This window comes from Olea europaea, chromosome 20, assembly GCF_002742605.1.
Source record: "Olea europaea var. sylvestris chromosome 20, O_europaea_v1, whole genome shotgun sequence".
Lineage (NCBI taxonomy): Eukaryota > Viridiplantae > Streptophyta > Magnoliopsida > Lamiales > Oleaceae > Olea > Olea europaea.
The window spans coordinates 10,390,145-10,414,032 of NC_036256.1; the positions used below are offsets into that span (position 1 = coordinate 10,390,145).

At 33.2% G+C, this 23,888-nt stretch overlaps 1 protein-coding gene across 2 annotated transcripts; it reads left to right on the forward strand.

Annotated features, from left to right (window-relative positions):
- Positions 1-331: 331 nt before the first annotated feature.
- On the forward strand, positions 332-16,195 carry LOC111369596 (MADS-box protein JOINTLESS-like). Of its 2 annotated transcripts, none has more exons than XM_022991178.1 (7): positions 332-859; positions 14,684-14,762; positions 15,154-15,239; positions 15,311-15,410; positions 15,516-15,557; positions 15,701-15,742; positions 15,862-16,195. In XM_022991178.1, the coding sequence occupies exons 1-7, from the start codon at positions 678-680 to the stop codon at positions 16,015-16,017; spliced, it is 687 nt and encodes a 228-aa protein (XP_022846946.1). In that variant the 5' UTR covers positions 332-677; the 3' UTR covers positions 16,018-16,195. The 2 variants fall into 2 exon arrangements, with proteins under 2 accessions (XP_022846946.1, XP_022846947.1); XM_022991179.1 differs by having other exon boundaries at positions 15,175-15,239.
- The last annotated feature ends 7,693 nt before the right edge of the window (positions 16,196-23,888 follow it).

Consider the following 23,888-nt stretch of genomic DNA (forward strand, 5'->3'; position numbering starts at 1 on the left):
ATGAGGTGGGGGTGCCATACAAGATTAGTTTCTCTAGAGTTTTGAATGATGATATTCCTTTCTTACAACGACAGCTAGTGTCCAACATTACGTTATGGTTCGATAGCAAAACTAACTGTAACTTTTGATTATCGCCACTCTTTTTCTCAAACCCATATTTAATGGATATGTGAGAATAATCAATAGGGATTCTGTACATGTACACACCAAGAATAATTCAAACAGATCAGCCGCCCCTAAACTGGAAAGAACCAATAATATCTCTTTGCAATGAATCCTCTTTGTCCGTTTTGTCTTTCCCTCTTTAGTTTATACTTTAAATCCACTATCTGATTGCTCTCTCTCTCTCTCTCTCTCATTATCTGGATCTCAGTAAAATAATCATTGAATTTTGATCTGCTTCTCTTTAAGAATATCCAAATAAATTGTCCGTCTTTTCTTTAGCTTTTAGTACTGCTTTTCTCTCTTTAGGGTTTGTTCTCTTATTCATTCCCCTCTAAATGTGGAAAGATCTGCTTCTCTTTAAGAATATCTGTATTCCTCGGAACCTCGCTTTTTCCACAATCTAGAAAACCTTATTCTCTGCTACTACTAATACTATATAATGCTTTCTGGGGCTTATTTGATGGGTGTTCTTGTGAGGTCGGCTATTTGTGTTATTTTGGTGAAGCATTAAAATGGAGAGAGAGGAGATTCAGTTCAAAAAAATCGACAAGACCTCGGCCCCGCAAATTACCTTCTCCAAGAGAAGAAGAGAAATCTTCAAGAAAGCTAAAGAACTCTCAGTTCTTTGTGATGCTGATGTTGCTCTCATCATCTTCTCCTCCACAGGGAAGCTCTTCGATTTTGCCAGCTCCAGGTTTCTCTCTCCTCTCTCTGCGTATGTATAGATAAATTTGTGGTGGAAGAGTGATGAGTGAACAGTTTGCAGCTATATAATTCAATAACATGCTTGCGTGATATTGTCCCAAAAAATAATAATAATAGTAATAATAATGGTCGGATTTGATGGAAAGGGAGGAATCATTTAGAAAATATCTTCTGAGTACTGTCAACTGAATAGATAGAATTCATTCTTGAGTTCTTAACATTCTTATCCTCTCAGTTCCCAGTTATTTGTGGTCTTAACTAGTTTTCATATTCATTTTCGAGTACTTTTGACAGTTTTAATTTATTCAATTAATTCCCACTGACTTTTTCCTTACATATCGATACTTATTTCTTACAAGAATGTGAAATGAAGCTGTAGATATTGCTGCTAGTCCATTTCTTACATATTAAGGTCTTGACAAATTGTGGTTTAACATTATGTTGTACAGTCTGAGTCGTAATCAAAATTTTCAACTTGAAGTGCCTCGAGAGGTTTTGATGTCCAAAGTTTTGTATTTTCTGCTATATGTCTTTCAAGCATTAATGGACACTCCGCCTAGATGATCGGTTGATTTAGAAATTAAAAATAGATAGTGCCTATCGGGATGTTCATCTCATGTGCTACCCTAGTTTGAATTAGGGTAGCAAATATGAGTAATTATATATTTAGTTAGATTCATTTTTCTATAAAATCTTGATATCATTTAAAAGTTTAAGATGATAAAAATTTATTGACTTATTATATATTGAGGCGATAATACTAGACTTAGAAGTCAAATTTCCTAAATTTTACTTGCAATGGAATCTACCAAGTAGGAAGTTTTACACAACTAATGAAGTTTAAAATGAATCAATAAGCTTTTTTAACCTAATCCTAGTATGCATTCTTGAAAAAGGAGGCCTAATTGATTTCTTTGACGTGTTATAGACCAAGAATTTCAACAGTTGCCTCTTAGGTTTAAATTCTTTTATATTGGACTTTAGAGATAGATGTGCTACGATATGGCATTAGGAAGAATTATATAGAACATGTTTTCTACGCATTATTAAATAATAAATAAGAATTATTTTTTCTCATTCCGTTCATTTTAATATAAATGGTGGCATGCGTTCATAAAATAATTCATATGTTATGATCCTTATAGACATTTTTTTTTTTTTTTTATTTTATCCATATTTGATTTACTTAGCTAGTTGAGTTTGTCCAAAGGTATACAATGTCAATACAAAAGGCATTGACACAATAACTGATTTTCAGGTTTATTTTGGCATGATTTATTCATTCTTTTGATCTTATCCATGTTTGATTTCCTTTACAAGCTAAGCTAGTTGACGTCCTTTTGTTTAAAGCTATACAATGTGAAGACAAAAGGCATTGACACAATAATTGATTTTTATTTTTAGTTTGATATGATATTTTTATTCTTTTGATCTTATCTATTTTGATTTACTTTACTAAGCTAAGAAAGTTGACATCTTTTTGTCCGAACTATACATTGTCTAGTCAAAAGGCATTGACACAATAATTGATTTTGACTTTTATTTTGACATGAGATGCGTTTAGAAACTAAGAACATCTCTAAGAATCTCTTTAAATATAAGATACTCTCTATTTTAAAAAGTTAACCCTTAAAATTATGTTTCAAAATATTCTTTAAATTAACATTTTAAAATAGAGAGTGGATTCAACTTTCCAAATTTGGAAAGCCAAGCACAATTTCTATAATTAAATTCATGCGAAGTATTCCAATTTTCAATAGGGAAAAATAATACAATAATTCAGAGGGAAGCTAATGAAAATAAATGATAGGGAACAACAATAAATATTTGTTTTGGAAGTAATAAAATTAAGTGTTAAATATAAAGTGTTCGTTGGACTGCTTAAAAATCTTTACTCATTAGATTTATATAGATACTTTTAAATTATAAAATATGCTCTTTAAAAATAGAGTCTCTTGTAGATATTCTAAAACTGAAACTGGTGCTTGTTTAATTGGCTTATTAGCTTTAATGTGAATACAACTTTTAGATTTGATTCTCATGTCACATCCTGTTAAGATGCCCATTTTGACAGATTTTTTTTTTTTAAAAAAGTAAAATTTTGAAAAATGTGATTAAAAAGTAGGAAATGTTTTGGGTTTATATAAAAAAATATTTATTTGTGAGAATGCATGGTTGAAAATAAGTATGAGAAAAAAAAGTTCTGAAATAATTGTTACCAAGTCGGGGCTTAGCCTCCATTTGATAAATTTATATATGGTTTATAAAGAAAAATAATAGTGATTCCAACAATATACGTGGATAATAATGAGTAATAATCATGAATATGTGGTTAAAATTAATGTTTGACTTTGACTTAATTCATGAATCTTTAATAAATTTGTATCCTAATGAGACTTTAAATTTTTAGATGAGATGATTAACGTGTTATGAGAGTAATGAACAAAATTAGGATTTCAGTGTCATCAACCATCCATTTACAAAAATTTGATCAAAAGTAGATTCAACTTGTGAAGGGGTGTTGAAAATAAGATATAGATCACATTTTCCTCTATATTAAATTTGTTTTTAGATGAAATGATCAATATGGATATAAGACTTTTACATGCAGTTTATAGTTTTGTGAGTAGTTCTACTATTCTAATTTCCTAATATTATATACACTCAAGTGTTTATTTTACTTGGTTGGTTTGAGAATTCTGCCTTGTGAAGAGGCATAAACTCTTCTTATTCTGGGTAATATTTCTTAATATTTAATTGAGGTGAAATTTCATCTTAGCATGCTCCACAAGATCCTGGCTTGCTCTAATATTGAAATTCGACTACTCTTTTAAATGAACCGATCTAATTGTTCTTTTGATCTTTTTTGGACTCTTCATCTCATGCTTAAGCTAGGAGTGACAATAGATCGAGTCGAGCTGAGTTAGCACAACCCTTAAACACCTAGGCTCGGCTCATGTCCAAAAACACTGCTCATTTCAACCTATTAGCTCGTGGGCTTCAGGATTGAGCTAAGTAGCCCACAAGCTTGCTCAATTTTTTATTTTATAATAAAATTGAAACCTTCCTTCGTATTGTGAGTTTAGGACTAACTACTTTTAACATAGGGTGAGTTAATATTGTACATGAACAAGCTATTAGTCGTACAATTTTTTTAAAGTCACAGAATAAAGAACATTAACGTAAAATAATGCTTAGAAATTATAAAGTTAGATCTTGAACTATTTATCTGTCCAATTCATCTTGGATCTGGAGCACCCATCTTCCCGTTTAGTTAAAAACATTAAAATCCCTTGTAAGATATAATGCCCGGAATTTATTTACTTTGAAGTTCAAAGAGCCACTTAGATAACATCTTTTAATCAATTCTACATTTAATTATGAATTCAGATTTGACTTTTTAGATATTTTCTTTATCAAATTGACTGCATTCATGGCCTATGAAAATTTATAAAATTGTTCTTTTTCACTTCCTAGAGTCTCCTCTTTCGAAATATCTACTTCAATTCACAATTTTTTTGAAGGCCATGAATGCAACCAATAGCTGAAAAGCCCAATCTAAATTTATCTGTAATTGTAGAATTGATTGAAATCACGTTTGAAACAATACATAATAGAGATAAAATAAAATAAATTATACTAGAGTTGATAGAAAATAATTTAAAATAAATAAAACTATCTTCTTATTGGTGAGATAAATAGTACGTATGCTTCTTATGCTGTAATAGCACGATTTGATGTTCTGGTGCTTATAATGACTCCAACAATTTTGTATATTGAGTAGAGTGTTTAGTAATAGATTTTATAGCCTTGACCAATTAAAGGTTCTAATATTTGATGAGTTTTGTTTCATGATTTCTAAAGAAAGTGTACTATATCGATTAACTTGTAGAGTGAAACTAAAGAGTCCACATTATTGTTCTCACGAGAACTACTTTTAGCCATTGGTTTAAATATAAGTAACTTCTATTTGAGTAAAAACAATTATTAAAGTTAATTTTGATTTTTATCCAAATTAAGATAAATCTACAAAAACATCAAAAAATGCACTACTAGACAATTCGTCGCATTACTTAATATATGAAAAGAGTTAGGATTTATGACTTCATCATAGCAATACCCTTAATATGGATAACCAAAATTCGACAACAATTAATTATGTATATATGGCCGAGTTCCTTTAAATTAATTGATTTATCTCTCTCGAGTACGAACTAATCATACTAAATTATGTTAAATAATTATAACTTTACGTTAATAAGAATAAACCTTAATCAAGAGTATTTAATCTCCAGAGAATTTAATTAAAGAAAAATTAATATAAATGTATCTATACCTTCTACCCAAATCCGATTTTTAATATCACGTCTAAACAAATAACTCAAATTTTCGGCTCATTAATATTCACAAACCAACGAATTAGTGATTAAGTAATCAAAAGTAAATAATAATAGAATTATAAATTATTCACAAACATTAATTGAAGATCAAAACATAATATTTAAAATTAAGGTACGAAACTAAGATACAATCATTCATCCCAATTGATCGTTGAGCTACACATTGTTGGAGAAGAAAAATACAAGAATAAACTGGATTGCGTCACTGGGTAGAAGAAAGAATGATGAAAAGATATTGATTTTTCATCAAGAATTGTTCTCTTCCACGTCAAATCTTGAAATGCTTTACCTTCTTATTTTTTTTGCTTGTTTTTTTTTTTCTCCCATATTTCTCTAATTTTATGTTTTGGAACATTTCTTCCCTCTTCATTTGACCTAAAGAAGGTCCTTATATAATAATAAGACTGCCTTGAGAATTATACCTTGAAAATGAGTCAAAAAGAATCTAGAAAGCAAAAAGTAACATATAAAAAAATTAGCAAAACGGGCTGGACAGCAACCAGTTGGCCATAATTTATCAAGTCTAATAGAATGGATATGTATGTAAAAATACAGTGATCAAATACCCGCAAACATACCTCCAAAGCTAAACTATTGTTCGCTAGAGCAAAATAATCTACTAACATACAAGTACATCAAACATAAGAATCAATGCAATAGATCACTTGCCGTATTCGCCTCAATTATTAAAATCACTTGAATAATTCATAAAAGGATTCTAAGTCATGCTACTGTTGGAAATTTACTTAAATATACGCAGTGAAAATAAAAATAATTTCAATTTCCACCAGGATTCATCTTTGTACTTAGATAGGGATCGTAATAAAAGCTATACCTTTTCTTGGATCCGCAAACTCTTTTGCTTAATCTTTGTTCCAGCAACTTGGATCTGTCTCACACAGTTGTCCAATTGTCCAGCCTCCAATAAATTCCACATAGAGAACAGATTGCAGCCACCAAAATTTTCTTCTTTTTTGCTAGCAAGAATTATGAGATCTCTATGGAATGAAAACCCTAGCCATACATTTATATAAGTCCAAACGGGCTAGGTCTAACCCGATCCAATATTTAATTAATCCATTTAATCAAATTTGGTCTGTGAATTAATTAATCCAATTAATTTATTTGGGCCTATAAATAATCAACCCAATTAATTAATTTATTCAACGATTGTTAAATTAATTAATCGACAAATTGTAATCTTCCAATTCTCTTTTGTTTACGACCCATCAGATTCCCGATCACGATATCTAATGACGTGAAATATTGTTTTGATCTAATCAAAATTGATAAATTAAAACACATTTTTAATTTATCACCAATTCATGCTCACCGTCCCAAATTGACATCTAGCAATGTATCATGGCAATACATGTGACGAAAAATGTCACGGGGTATGACAAAACCAAACTTGTTCGTTTACCATGAAATTATAATCCCCTCATCAATATGATCCGATCAATTACTAGATATAAAAGTGTGTCAATCTCAAGTCAATATGAGTCAAAAACTCCTTTTCGAATATGAGTATATCTTGGCCAAAGATTTCATTATTGACTTAATTGAACGAAACGAAGATCACAATCTCTTATTATCTTAGAGTGACGAATCCTATATTGGTCATTCACAACCTTCATATGGTTCTTGACATACCCGAACGATGCCGTATTAGCGACTCTTGGCAGAGCAACATCCAATACCGTCAAAGCATGACTGTCATCATATAAGCCACTATGACGACCTCAAGTCAAATAACCAATTCCACTACCGAACGTTGGAGATTAACCACTGACACTCAGATAGTTATCCATTTGGAATCTCTTAGCGGGTCTCCAATGTTTCGTTCTATAACAAAACATCCACGCGTTCATTTAAGTATCGCCACACTTTAGCTTATGAGATCAGCTACTTACTTCACAAGTAAGAAATGCCACACGTGATGATTTATCTATAATAACGATATTCGTATCTCGTTATTACTATGACCATGACTTATTCAAGATTTAATCATATGTAATTTGCATCTCACAATCACAACTTCTTGTGACCAACAAATCACTTAAACTTGAATTTTCGGACTCTATTATTTATCAGAATATTAAAAGTGTTTACAATCTAAATCGATTGAATTTTGGGCACAATACTTACAGCTACAAAAACCAATTTTTACCTATCCTACCTTTAGTGGTCAATTATTTATGCTCTCTCTCATTAGAAGCATACACCCAAACTTGATACTTTTTTCATTTCAATTATAAATAACGTTTTGCCCAAACAGTGATAACATCACCCCCTTCTTCCTGCCGTTACATTTCTATATGCTCTAGGGTAGGTAGCATCTTTCAAACACCAATATTTTATTTGTACAGATGCAAGCCACTTTTTACTACTCTTTCACCTCTTTTTTCTACGGAACTAGTGGACTGCCTTTTGTTGGGACGAGTATTTGGAATGAGATCGCTAGTTTATGATTAATCTCTAAGTTCAACCTGTTTGGAAGAAAACACACACATAAATATTTAACAACCACAGAGATCTCAGTAGCTCCTAACACTTCGTCAATCTATTCTTCGCATGGTTAAGAGTAATGTATTCAATTGTGATCTTAGTTTTCACAAATACACAAATCAATGAAATAATGGCCAATGATTTCAAAAGATTAAATATTATTTGTTTAACAACCCGAGTTCGAAATTAATTCAATCTATTACAACAGTGCAACGAACCCAAAAAATGATGCTTAAGAAATTATTGTTTTCAAGATATCTTAATCTCACACAGAGGAATATATTAATAATTAGACTCATCTGGATAGCTTTCACACCCTTAAGCCTGGTAGTGGTGATTCCCATAATTGCAGACTTTGATCATTGTGAAAAAAATTCTTCTACTCATCTAGAGTGACCAATAGAAAGCAATTTTCGGAATAATTTATAGCATGATAGTATTCAATAGTCTGGCTCATCCTGGCCATGTTCACACCTTGTACTTGGCAGCTTGATTTTGGTGATTTTCATAATTCTTCAAGAGCAAGTCATGCTTGCTAACGACCACTGGGAGAAATAATTCCACGGCCAAGTTATCCCATCACCTTCGACAAGTGTATTATGTCCCATCATTTTAGATCTTTGCCTAGCAAAGACATCACCGACAAAAATGTCTATATCATCAATGTGGAATCTTTCATATCATAATGTTGCTGGTATCTTGGTTCTTTTCATTTTCTAACAGTCAATGAAACCAAGAAAAGTAAGAATAAACAAAATAGAACAAATAAAAATCAAACAAATCTAAAAGTAATTTAAACCAATATTAAATTAAAAATAGTCCCCCAAGATGATATCAAAAATTTATTGTTGATTTTTGTCGTAATTGTATGGTATCGATTAATTAGTATAGTAGACCAAAAAAGTCCATATTATCATTCTCAAAAAGACTATAATTTAACAATTGATTTAACTATTTCTATCTTAGTAAAAAGCATTAAAGCTGATTTATAATTATGATAAATCTACAATATCAAAGAAAAAGGACCTGACTGGACAATTTACGATTTTACTTGATATAACAGTGTTTATTCATGACTTCAACATAGTCATCCTCTGATCCCAATAACCAAAATTCGACCATAGTTAATCATATGTATCTAGTCTAACTCTTCTAAATGAATTGATGTAACTCTCGAGTTCAAATTAATGTTACTCAATAAAGTCAACTTATTATATATTAATTTGAATTAGAATAAGCCTTACTTAAAAGTATTTGATCACCAAAAAATACCAATTAAAAATTGTAAAGTTAGTGTAAGTGTAATTTTTCCTTCTGCCCAAATTCCAATTTTTAGTATGTGGTCTAAACAAATAACATATCACTTGGATCGTTACTACTAACAAGTCAATGAATTAGTGATTAGCTAATGTAAAGTAATTAATAATGGAAGTAAAAATAATTCACAAACATTATATACCTGAACCTTGTACTAGGCATTACTCTCCCGAATGGCCAGCTTCACCTGTTCATGGATGCCCCGAAGATGTTCTGCCACCTCATCGACCTTGTGACTAAGACAATCCACACATAGGATAGGGGCTAAGCCAAGTAATATGGATGGATTCCAACCATAGACAATCTCAAATGGGCTCATTTCTGTGGTTTTATTCTTCGACCTATTATAGACAAATTCTACTTGAGGTAATGCCAAATCTTACTGCTTTGGTTTAGTCCCTACCAACTTTTCAAAAGGTTTTCCACACTTCGGTTTACCATCTTAGCCTGACCATCTATCTGGGGTGGTATGCATTGCTAAAATCCAACCGCGTTTCCAGTTTTCCCCTTAAGCTTTTCTAGAATTGACTCATGAACTTGATGTCACGATTAGAAGTAATTGATTGGGGAACACCATGTAAACGTACGATCTTGCTAAAATAAAGATGGGCGATCCGGGTAGCATCCATTGTTTTTCGGCAAGCTACAAAATGGGCCATCTTGGAAAACCTGTCAAGCACAAAAACAATAGGATCCATCGCCCGTTGGGTACAGGGAAGCCCAAAACAAAATTCATTCTGACAACAAACCAAGGGGCTTCAGGTATAGGGAAAGGCATGTACAGTCCAACATTAGTGAGAACTCCTTTGGACCGCTAACACAGATAACAACTCCCTACATAATGCGCCACATCACTACTCAATTTGGGCTAAAAATAGTCACATTCCTTAAGGCACTCTGTGATAGGGGCAATTAGAGTGCTGAAATTTCTAATGAACCGGCGACATAAAGACGCTAATTCATTGAAACTTCTAACATTGTGTAAAGTCTTTTGCTTGAGCCAATTCAAGATCGCCTCTATTTTTTATTGATCTGTATGAACACCATCAGTAGACATAACAAAATCCAAAAAAGTTACAGAAGCTGTGAAGAAATAACACTTATTCTGATTGATGAATAAGCGCTTTGTCCTCAGCATATCAAAAACAGAACGAAGGTGATCAAAATGTGATGCCCATGTCGAACTATAAATAAGGATGTCATCAAGTAGGCTACCACAAACTTCCTCATGAAAGGCCTTAAAACCTGATACATAAATCTTATAAAAGTGCTGGGCGCATTGGATAGTCGAAAAGGCAGGACCATCCACTCATACAACCTATGCTTCATTTTAAATGCCGTCTTCCACTCATCTTCAGGCCTTATTCTGATTTGGTGGTCTTCACCTTTAAAGTCATTTTTTTAGAAAACTTTGGAGCCGGATAGCTGATCTAACATATCAACCAGGCGGGGAATTGGAAACTGTACTTCACTGTAATCGTGTTGATTGCTCTTCTATCAACACACATACATCAAGAGTTATCATTCTTCAGCACTAGTAGATCAGGAACTACACATGGATTCATACTCTTATGGATGTAACCCCTCTCTAATAATTCTACTACCTGTCGCTGTAACTCTTCGGCTTCCCTAGGACTGAGTCAATATACTGGTCAATTAGGCAAACTCGACCCCAGAATAAGGTCAATCTGATGTAGAATATCCCTCGTAGGCATTAACCTCGAAGAGAGATTCGCTAGCATCAAGTTAAAAAACTTAGTTAGCAGCTGTTACATCTCTGCCATAAGTCTGGACCCTTGTCTTCTGTACTATTCTCATGAGGCAGCAGAGCATAGATATATCTTCACGCTTGATCTCGACTAAAGACTTGGACATAGAAAGTAGGTTGGTATTATTGACTACCGGGGTAAGGGTGGTTTCTTCCCCCCGAGGCGCCAACACAATTTTCTTCCATTTGATGCTAAGAGAATGTGTATTTTTCTACCCATGATGAATAACACTACGATCATACTGCCAAGGTCGGCCTAACAATATATGACAAGCATCCATAGGCGCGACAGCACACTAAGCATTATCAAAATATTTCTTGCCAATCGAAAAAGACACTAGACATCGTTTTTCTACTGTTACCTAACTGCATTTATTCAGCCACGCTAATTTATACGGCTTGTGATGACAATCTATTTTCAGTTACTATTTCTGGACAGCCTCTTCAAATACTACGTTCTCACAACTGCCACTTTCAATGATCATCTTCCAGACCTTATCTACAACTGTGCAGGTCCTGTAGAAAACATTGGCCCTCAACCAATCATCCTCTAAACCGTCCTTGGGATTCAGCTGACTCTTGCAAATGACTAGAGTCTCATGGCCATCTCAAACAACACATCTTCATCTTTAGGAGCATCATTTATAGGTTCTCCAACTTCTTCAAATTTGCCCACGATGTCTTCCTCTATCATGAGATTTTTACTCTTCTAACCAGCCGTCTTCCCATAATTAGTCACTCTATGCCCCTGTTCACCACATCTGAAACACTTAAAATTTGGGTTAGAATTGTCCGACGGTGGCTGATGGACATGACGGGATTCTTGAGGAAAAACTAGCTAACTACTTTCTCCCCTGAACACTAGCCTCTTGTTCTATTGCTTTTCCACAACAAGAGCACGGTGGTATGCTTCAGAAATAGTCCACAGCGGGTGAAGGCCGAAGACATCTTACAGGGGCTGTCGTAATCCTCCCAAATACTGTGATACCATCTACTCTTCTGTCTTAGATAAATCTTTATGAGATACAAATTGATAGAATTTTTCTGTACAATCATCAACCAATCTTGTGCCTTGCCTCATTGAATGGATCCGCTGAAACATGGTTTGAGTGTAGCCAAAAGGAAGGAAGTGTCATTTCATCTTTTTCCAATTAGTGATTTTGGCTGCCTTGTCGCTTTTGTGTGCTCTACCTTTGAGTTTGATGGCAACCAATTTCACCTTGACATGATCTGTGACCTTCTTCAACTCAAAAATACACTTTACTCCATCCAACCAATCAATAAATCCTTCGATCTGTAATGTACTAGAAAACTCGGGCAGATCCACTCTGAAACTAAGGTCTCCATGGCGATCTTCCCCCCAGGGTGCTCCCAGACTCGAGCACGATTGTGATACATGTTTTCAAAATTGGTATCGAAAACGTAACCCTCCAATTCATGATTACCAAAATCCTATTCCACTAGACATTGTGTTATTTCTCAACCTGCCTCTGTAAATCCTCAATGTCACATCCTAAATGTGACTATCGTAGTATGGGACTTTTTCAATCGGAACTTGCCCATGACAACCACGACCACCTCCGTCAAGCATTGGACTGATGGAATCTCATCCCAATAAGATGCTGACGCTCTGATATCAACTAATGTCGAGCAGGATAGTGATTATCTTACAGGCTAATTGTTACAGATGATTCACAAAAGAAATCCAAATGAAATGCCCAAACAACAGATGGATTTCTCTTAAATTCAACTCAATATTATTCAAAATGCAAAGTGACGAAAAATAGCCCACAAACCGAGCAATAGCTAAAGAAGAACGATATTATCGAAATTTTACCAAAAATAGCAGAATCCCAGTAATCATAACAAAATAAATTACGTAACAAAAAGAAGTAACTTGCCAAAAATCTGGCTCAAATCGGGTTCATAATCATCTCAAAAACAATAAACGAAATATTACCAAAAAAAAAAAAAAAGGGAATTTGAAAGGGGAAACAACAAATTTTTGCCTCAAAAATGATGCCCATTGGTTGCTGCTATGTGACCATGACGTCCACATCGAAAATAACTTTTCGAATTAGGGTCATGATTGCGATTCTGATAGTCATAGCCAAAATTATGGTCAAATTACCAACCCTAATTAGGAAAAGATTGCAATCACTTGCCATCTTAGCGCCATTAACGTGCTATTTGACAACTTAGCATCATTTGACTCGAAACCTCCTACATCAGTCACTCCAGGTTGGAAAGAAATCGCCCTCGAGTTCACATTAGCTTCTTCGAAATCCATAAAACAAGGACTTTGGTGTTTTAGATTAAAGACATCAGAAGTCTTTAAATGGCTTGGGAGGTGCAGCCTATAAGCATTATCATTGATCTTCTACAGGACCTCACAGGGTCCAATCTTCCGCTCATTATACTCCCCAATAGGGAAGCGATCACGGGTTAATATTGCCCAAACGAAATCACCAACATCAAAAAGTACCTGACGACAATGGTTATCTACCTGAACTTTGTACTTGGCATTACTCTCCTGAATGGTCAGCTTCACCTGTTCATAGTTGCCCCGAAGATGTTCTGCTATCTCATCGACCTTGTGACTAAGAAGACCTATACTTGGGATAGGGGCTAAGTCAAGTAGTCTGGATGATTTCCAACCATAGACAATCTCAAATGGGCTCATTCCCGTGGTTCTATTTTTCAAACTGTTATAAGCAAATTCTGCTTGAGGTGATGCCTAATCCCACTGCTTCAGTTTAGTCCCTGCCAAGCTTCTGAAAAGTTTTCCCACATCACTCTTGCTTTTGATACTCGTCAAATATTAGAACTTTTATCTAGTTGAGATAAAAATAAATAAATAAATAAATAAAAATAAAATCTATGACTCAATTGAAGATGCTACACAAAGTCGTTGAAGTTCTGAAACATGAAATCCTACTATTATAACATGAGAAACATATATTAATGATTATGATAAAGAATACATTTACTGTTTACTATGACTTTTACCACTTACTGTTGGAAGCACCGAAGTTTTGTTGAAGTCACAAGTTTTCAACAATATGTTGTAATCCATTAAGAACAATACATGGAAGAAAAATGTAGAATAATAAAATTTGTAATATATTAGGATAGAAATAACTCAAATATTGTTTGAGCCTCACTTTTTATACAAAGAATTTTGTAATAATAATTTTTTGAAAAATGTGTTGTGGAGAGGTAAGAAAAACTTTGGTTTACGTATAAAATTATTTTATTAGAAAAATGAGTCATTGAAAATGAATTTGAGAAAAAATAAGTTTATTGAGAACGGAGCTCCAATGGTGGCTAAACTTAGAGACAATAAAACTCAAGATTGCATAATAAAAAAGCTAATATGGAGATTTTAACAATTGTATATTGAGAAAGTACAGTTGTATGGAAAAAAAATGGGGGAGGGTTTAATATAGAAAAAGTGACCCCCCTTTTCTTAAATAACATTGAAAAATGGGCCAAACAGCCATTTATTTACAGTTTGGTGACCAAACGTTCACTTGTGGGTCAGGCTCAAGGACCTAGCCCATGAGTTCAAGAAGAGCTGCCTCATGAGAAAGATTGAGCTCCACTTTGCAACCCATTACTTGAGTGGTTAGAAAAAGGATCACATGTATTTATTTAATACACACACACACACATTAGCACTCTAGGCTATGGAACGCTCCAGTCCACGATGTATGAATATCAACTATTTATGCATCTGGTTAAAAAATTGACTTTGTACTTACTGGATTAGTAGAATGAATAATCACCTAACAACTTTCGTTTTTTGTGTCTTCTAAAGTATGAAGAAAATACTTGAAAAGCATGATTTGCACAAACGGAACATTGAAAAGTTGGAACAACCGTCTCTTGACTTTCAGGTAACTAAATTTTGTTTTTATCTTTTTTAAATTCTTAAATAAATATTGAATCTCAATAGTTAAAAGAGATACTTTTCCATGTACAATATCACTGCATAACTAGTGCACCTATGCATATTTGGTGAGTGGATTAATCAAATTTCGACATTATTATAAGGAAAATATTATAAACTTATGTCTATTCACAGTTCCATATAATTTAATAGAGCAAAAAAAATATGCACTAACATAGTTATGTTATACTCTCTGGATATGCATTATACTCTACAGTTCTTAATGTTGTCCGATGTTGTCGAGTATAGCTTATCAAACACATTATTATTGTAGTATGTCATCTTACGAATACATGCCTACTTAATATAGAATCTGTATTTTCCTTTTTTCCTTAAAGAATGAGGGAATGGTTATGCAGCTAGATGAGGACAGAAACTGCTCAAAATTAAGCACAGAAGTGGTTGAGAGGAGCCATCAACTGAGGTTTGTGCTTCCATAGCTCATTTTCTAATATGGCCAGTAAAAAATTTCAGCTTGATTTTTGCTAATAACAGATGCAACAGAGGAGAGGAACTCCAAGAATTGAGTATAGAAGAGTTGCAGAAGTTAGAGAGATCACTTGAAATCGAGTTGAGCAATGTGAGAAAGATAAAGGTAAGTGCTTAAAATTGTGTACCATGTTCTAATGATGCCTCAATTATGGACTTTTAACTAGGAATTCTTGTATTTGGCCTTGATATAGTATTGCTGTTTTCACAGGATGAGAAAATCATGAAAGAGATCAATCAACTTAAACAAAAGGTTCGTATGCAAACTTGTTAATACGATCATGAGAGAAGAAATATTACTATATGGTACAAATGACATGGTTCAAAATCGAATGTAAGCCAGTTGAATCATCAGATTTTCACGTGGATATAGTCTTAAAATTATGAAATGTGCAGGGAATGCAACTCATGGAAGAGAATGAACATCTAGAACTGCAGGTATGAACTGAAAAGAATATCTTGTGTGTGCGTGCACACATATGTGATATGTGCACTTCAGCGTGCTTATTTGCATAATTTAAGGGAAAACTTAATTTTTCTCTCTTTTTCTTTCCAAGGTGGAGATATCGAAAGACAACAAAACCACTGTAGCTTCTGATTCAGAGAACATAGTCGAGGACGACGGGGAGGAAGGTCAATCATCGAAGTCTGTTACTAATGCCCTTAACACCAAAGATTCTGATCACTCATATACGTCTCTCAAGCTTGGATGAGTGTGTTATAGTTTCTTTTTCATTTTCTTATGCTATTACCAAGTAAAAACAAATTCAACTAGGTAACAATAAATAAGCTTGGTAATGTGATAACTGCAATAAAAGGCTTCTTAGCTTTACAACTTAAGGCAAGCTTGGCAATGCGGAATGAATGGGGTATAGTGTTCGACATTGTCAATTTAAAATCTTATTTATTATACCGTAGTCATTTGCTTTTGCTTTTGCTCCATGAAGCTATTGTGGAGTGTGCAAAACTTAATAAGGTTCTCAACTTCTTCAAAATTATTTCCAAATTTGTTAAAATTTCATGGAAATTTGTACGAGGTACCTTGTTCATTCCCGTATTCTTTTTGTTTCATAGTTCATGATTTTAGTCATAAAAATCATTTTAAATGGAGGGTCATCCTTTCATCAATGAACATTGGTTTCGATTTTTCTCGTCTTTTCTCGTGGTTTTTCGGCTTAAAAGATTATCTAACAGGCTACCAAACTTTAGCTGAAAAAAGATCTAAGCTTATAATTATTGTTGGATGCTCCAAATATTTTTTTCCCCTTTGAGTGTCTGTTTGTTTGCTTGTTACAGAACATATGGATTTATATATAGAGAACTGATAACTAAGCGAAGAATGATATCAGAACCAAAGAGTCGACCGCAAAGCAGATTCACTCTGCTTGTAATTTATACGGGATGTACTATTCCCGATGAGGTGGGTAGAACTGGGTTTTGCGGGATCAATAAGATATTGACGGTTTTATCAACCATCGTTCTTACTAAACTATGTGGTATTACTTTTGTGATTATGAATTATTTAAGTAAAATTGAATTTTAAAAATGTGGATCAATTATGGCTAAAAATCACTATTTATTTAAGATCATATTAGAAATTTCAAAGATTGAACTGAATCAGCTGTTGTTTGGCACGAAGCAAGGAGCCACTAATGGCACTTTCTTCTCAAACATTGTTTATTTAAGAGATAAAAAAAAAAAAAAAAAAAAAAAAAAAAGCAATGTATAAGACAATTTCAAAAATATAATTAAAATACTAATGTCCCCCTAAAGATCACCAGATTATCCTTATTTTACGAAATCCAAATTAGTTAAGTTCTCGTTGTTGGGAAATTATACAGATATTATGCATATTATATTCACAAAATCATGTCGTTTATTTGCGTGAAATCAAAACGCAATTTCGACTTACAGAGATAGGATTTGAGAAGACAAAATAAGAATTTATCGAATCCGAATACCTGAATATAGATTCTTCCCTTTCAACTCATGATCGAAAGCAAATAATTCTTTGGATCAAACCTTACAGGATAAACATATAAATAACGTTAATCATTTTATGAAATCAAATCATAATAAAAGGAACTAGAAAATGAAGAAAGAAGATGAAAATGACGGATTTTTGACCGAGGCAAGTGTTGGACACTTTGTCCTTAAGATGAATTTGCCCCGTATCGGTGCTAACGATTCTTCAGCAATCATCTCCCAAGATACAACGATCACGTCGAGCCATAGGAGCACTACAAATGACTTCGACCAACGAACTCGAACGAAATTTCCTCTCTACTGTGACCATGACCATGACTTTGATGCAAATATTTTATACAAAACCAAAGTGTAAATTGGAATGAAATGATATGGTATCTATGACTTTTCTTGAATAAATAAAATTCAAATACATGGAGTCTATATATATAGTAGTTTGAAAGGTATGTCAAAAGACACAGCTATACTAAGAGACACATATCTTAAAATTCATAATTATTGGACATTAATCATACTCATACCAAGAGTCATGATGTTTCATACGAAAAGCCACATTTTTTCATTTATATATTTCTAGAATATTCCACAATATTCTGTACGATTTTTTTCAATAATTTCCAGTATTTAAGTGATTTACATTTGGCTTAATTTCTCATTTATCAAATAACGAATTCCACTTAAATAATCATTTAAAATTGCTCACAACCAATTTTCGATAATAAAAAAATTCAACAATTCCCTACATGAATGAAAATTAATGCAAATGTCTATGCAGACACAAATAGAGAGAGAGAGAGAGAGAGAGAGAGAGAGAGAGAGAGAGAGAGAGAGAAAACACTATGATGAAAAAGAATGACACATGTATTAAGTGGTAGCGACAAAGGGTAGCATCTGGCTTTGAACATTCCCTAGTGAAATACCATCGAATTTATTAGCTAATTGGACTGAATCAGCTGTTGTTCGGTACAAAGCAAGGAGCCACTAATGGCACTTTCTTTTCAAACATTGTTTATTTAAGAGATAAAAAAAGCAATGTATAAGACAATTTCAAAAATATAATTAAAATACTGATGTCCCCCTAAAGATCACCCGATTATCCTTATTTTACAAAATCTAAATCAAGTAAGTTCTTGTTGTTGGAAAATTATACTGATATTATGCATATTTTATTTACAAAATCATGTCGTTTATTTGCGTGAAATCAAAACGCAATTTCGACTTACAGAGATAGGATTTGAGAAGACAAAACAAGAATTTATCGAATCCGAATACCTGAATATGGATTCTTCTCTTTCAACTCATGATCGAAAGCAAATAAATCTTTGGATTAAACCTTGCAGGATAAACATATAAATAATGTTAATCATTTTATGAAATCAAATCATAATAAAAGGAACTAGAAAATGAAGAAAGAAGATGAAAATGACGGATTTTTGGTCGAGACAAGTGTTGGATACTTTGTCCTTAAGATGAATTTGCCCCGCATCGGTGCTAACGTTTCTCCGGTAATCATCTCCCAAGATACAACGATCACGTCGAGCCATAGGAGCACTACAAATGACTTCGACCAGCGAGCTCGAACGAAATTCCCTCTCTACCGTGACCGTGACCATGATCATGACTTTGATGCAAATGTTTTATACAAAACCAAAGTGTAAATTGGAATGAAATGATATGGTTTCTATGACTTTTCTTGAATGAATAAAATTCAAACACATGGGGTCTATATATATAGTAGTTTGAAAGGTATGTCAAAAGACACAACATACCAAGAGACACATATTTTGGAATTTATAATTATTGGACATTAATCATACCCATACCATGATCTTTCATACGAAAAGCCACATTTTTTCCTCTATATATTTCTAGAATATTCCACAATATTCTGTACGATTTTTTCAATAATTTCCAGTATTTTAGTGATTTACATTTAGCTTAATTTCTCATTCACCAAATAACGAATTCCACTTAAATAATCATTTAAAATTGGTCACAACCAATTTTTGATAAATAAAAATTCCAACAATCCCCCATATGAATGAAAATTAAGGCAAATATCCATGCAGACACTAGTAGAGAGAGAGCGGGAAAACAGTACATCAGGTAAGGTAGCTTCTGGCTTTGAACCTTCCCTAGTAAAATACCATCAGATTTATTAGCTAATTGGTGAACGCGATAGTCTTAAACCATCAGCCGTTAGCACAAACCAAGTCAACAATATTCACACAATGTCTCCCATAAACCGTTCATCGTTCTCATGACTTGATTTATTTTGGCCCTGAACCCATCTTGGTTCTGTAAGTGTTTAAAAAATTCAAGCCTTGAATAATTCTCATTGAAGCGGCCCCACTTCACACTTACATGAGTGATCTCCTATTAAGAGTATTCTGCCCTACTCCACTTGACTTAATTAAGATATAGGAATCTTTAAATGTTTATCTTAACCTCCAATCACACTGCAGAAAGTACTTTGGTATCATAAGAATGAGTTAGAAAATTAGTTTCATAAGTGCTTCATAGAATCCCCATAACTTAGTTGTCCCTTTGAACCAAGATCTTGGGATCTCCAGCCAACATGGTAGGGTTACCGTTATAAAGATCTTACTCGATAGGCTTAATCTCATTCCCTTCGCTGTGTAGTATACTTGATCCCTTGGTAAACATATATAAATGGATCCACAAGTTTACACCAATGAGATCAACTGCTTATGGTATTATGTCTACGACATACATGTCTAGACTTACCATTATATGTGACTTAGTATCTTTTTAAATTTAGCTAGCCAACGATCGATTCATTTGATAGATACACATTGTCACCAACTAAGAAATCCTCTCATGAAACTACATGCTTCTCATTAGCTTTATTTAAAGATATATCAATTCCAAACAACAACGTTGAAAGATTTTTAACAAACCGTTATACTAGTCAATCATATTTACTAGTGGATTTCATACACCGTTTGGTGCAAAATGAATAATGTTGCATGCATCGAATGGTGCAGATTTTGTTGCCACATTGGAGAGGTTTTGCACCAAGGAAAGTTCTACATATACATAATTATCTACATAATTGTGTCTATAATTACATGTGGCACTGCTACATCATATTATGGACACCATTATGTGCAATATTTACCAAAATTTGATGTATTTTGACGATTTGGTGCATCCATTGAAAATGCCCTAAACCAGGTAAATACTTGCCAAATTGGAAAAGAATTTCCGAAAAATCTCCTTTCCACACTAAGCCTCAGTTTGGTATAATTTTTCAAACCAAAAAGCAATTTTCTTATCATTATTTCACTATTTCAATCATCATTTTTTATTTCGTCACTCACAAGTGGAAACCAAAAATCTATTCTCATAATTATTATGGAACAGACCCTAAGTAAAACACCAACTGCACAGCCATTATTTTTTCTATTTCCCCAGGTATTCACTCTGCAAATCTCAAATACGAAAAACCAAAATTCTCGATTAATAACTCCAGAACTTAAAATAAATAACATATACTCAACACCCACAAAATCCCATAAACAAATTACTAAAGACAATATCAGAAGTCAGCAACACTCTAAATATCGTACCTTTTCTAAGAAATTGTATTCGTAGTTCAAGAATTTACACAAGTTCATAAAAAAATTAATTTTCGTTTTTCCCACTTTCTTCTTCATAAAAATATAAAGTTTCTTTTTTCCCACTTTTTTCTTCTGAATCCTTTCCACATTCGGAAGCAAAACCCACAGCACAGCCATTATTTTTCTTCTTCACCAGGTATTCACTCTGCAAATCCTAAATAAGAAAAACCCTACTTTTCAAACTATAAAGAAATTCAAAAATTCTCTTTCTTTCCACATTCAGCTACACCACCTTAAAATCACTTACAGACAAATTACTAAAGACAATAACAGGAACACTCAAGATTATACCTTTTCTATCAAATTATTTTCATAGTTCAAGAATTTACACAAGTTAACAGGATTGAAGAGACTAGAAAAAAGAAAGTAGCAATAACAAAAAGGTGCCAGCGATAGCTCCTCCTCTGTGGCTATAAGACTGCTGCCTCATAATAATTTTTTGTTTTTAATTGTGCAACTGTAGTATTGCTAGAATTTAAACGAAGCCTCTTCAGGTTTAAACTTGAAACACTCGAATATAGCAGCTTCCAAGGAGAAGGGAGGAGTCTCTAACTTGTACACTTTCCATATATCACCCCTCACATGGAGGGTGCCACGTATAATAAATCATAGGAAAAATTGCAGCAGCAGTTCCTTACAGTTTCTTTTTTTTTTTTTTTTTTTTTTTTTTTTTTATCTATCAGATTTTACCTTAATTTTTATTTTGTGTCAGTGGAGGTTCCTAATCTTTTATAAATATGCACCTAAGGTCCATCTGGATGAAAACCATCCAAAACACCGTCAGTTGATCGAAAAAATTAAGGAATCAATGTCCAATAAAACCGTCCAAAACTCCATCCAAAAATACCTTCAAAAAATATATTAACATCCAATAAAACCGTTGCAGTAACAGATAGTTCAAGAAATTTTCTCAATCAAATAACGGTGTTTTGGACAATTTCCGACCAGATGGACCCTAAGTGCATATTTATGAAAGGTTATGAGCATTCACTAGCACAAAATAAAAGTTAAGGTAAGGTCTGCAAAAAATGAAAAGGTTAAAGGTTGTCATTGCAATTTTTCCTAAATTATATTCAGGTTCCCTTGAGGGGACGTAAAACATTATGTACACAAAAAGTGTACATATAGCATTACCTATTATAATAATATCAAGTTAGTTCTTAGTTTTTTAAATCAGAGCAACATGTCTCTCAAGGATAAATAAAGTGTCCATTTCTTTATAAAATTGTAATGACCTTTTTTGAAAAATGTCTTTCTTTGAATTCTAAGGAACTGAGTAGTGATGAGAAAAAAATTCGCCCCATCCCGCCCTGTCTTGAATGAGGCAAAAAACTCGTCCTGAATGGGTTGGCGGGTCGGGGCAAGACGGGCGTACCCCATCGCAAGGCATGGGGCAGGGTTGGTCAAGGATACCCCCCGCCCCAACCCACCCCATGAAGGGGGGAAAAAGAAAAAAATATTAAAAATAATTTTACTTCTAGATAATTGACTTGTTAAAAATCCATTTTGAATTTATATTTTATTCTCTAATAATGACATAACTCGAAATTTTGAAAATGTTGAAAAATAAATAATAATAATTTAAACTGGGCAAACCCCCCCCCCCCCCCCCCCAAAAAAAAAAAACCCCTCCGTCGCCATCCCTAGAACTGAGCTAAGTTAGAGAGAAACTTTTGACTTTACAAATGTTTGACATACGAGGGACTAATCATAATTTAACAGAGTTCTTGCATAATCAAAGAAATCAATCCAATTTGGACCATGCATATCCTCTACTTTTCATGTTCAATCTGTTGAAATTAATGGTTAAGTTTTACAATTGTGAATTGGAAAAGTCTCCAATTAATGCGATGATTAGTCATGATTTTTCAAATATTTAGGTGCATGTAGAAAAATCACGATGTTTCGAATTAAGTGTGAATATTGAAAAAAATATATAATGAAAGTCATGATCTTTTGACAAAGTGCAATCTAGAGATCATTAAAAATAAAAATAAATATAAAAAAAGGTGTGATCTAATGATCCATATTTATTTTATGTTAAAAGATATCATAAAAGACAACAATTCTTAAAAGTGACTTGAAAATGTATAAATATAGACCCCTAGTTCCATACTTCCTACACCAAATTAATTCAAGATATTGATTTCTATTTCTCTCATCTCTTCAAATTATTTTATTCTTCTCATTTTACTAAAATAAAATTTTGTTCGAGCAATTTTTATTTCAAATCCATTCCTTTCGAGAAGAATATCGTCAACACTTTGATTTGACTGGCAAAGTTGGTATAGTACAGTACCAACTTTGGAAGACGCGTTATGTCGTGAGAGACAGACGTCCGATAATTATGTTGGCACTAGTGGAGTGACAAAATATGTCTTAAGGAGATTTTTGGTATACTTTGCTTTATCTTCAATTTTATTCTTTTTCTTTGGATTGTACAAGCCATTAATTTGACAACAATCGAGTTTTAAAATGAAAGGGCATGATTTGTGTCTGTTCAATTTTCAATATTTAATTTATGCCAATGGTTGTCTCTCTTTAAGAAATATGATGAACCGAATCTACCGGTGGCTTATGCACGTGATTTTTTTAAATTGATATGAATGAAGGCCAATTAGCATGTAATTGCGGGAGAATTTGTTAGAGAAATCGAATGGTGAAGGTTATTCAATTCGTACAAGTACGATCGTTGAGAAGCAAAATATGAATGATGATATCTATCGATGGTATCTTAAGAAAATATTTGTGGCTAAATGAAGAATAACAATGTCTTATTTTCTTTAAGATAGCCTCATGATTTATACCATCGATGACATGACAATCAAAGATAATCTTTGAGACAAATAAATTGCCCAATGATGGGGTAGTGTCATTAATTCTTTTAAGAGTAGAAGAGGATGGACGCATGTTAATTCCAGTTAAGATATGACTTAAAGTTGTCTCCAAATCTA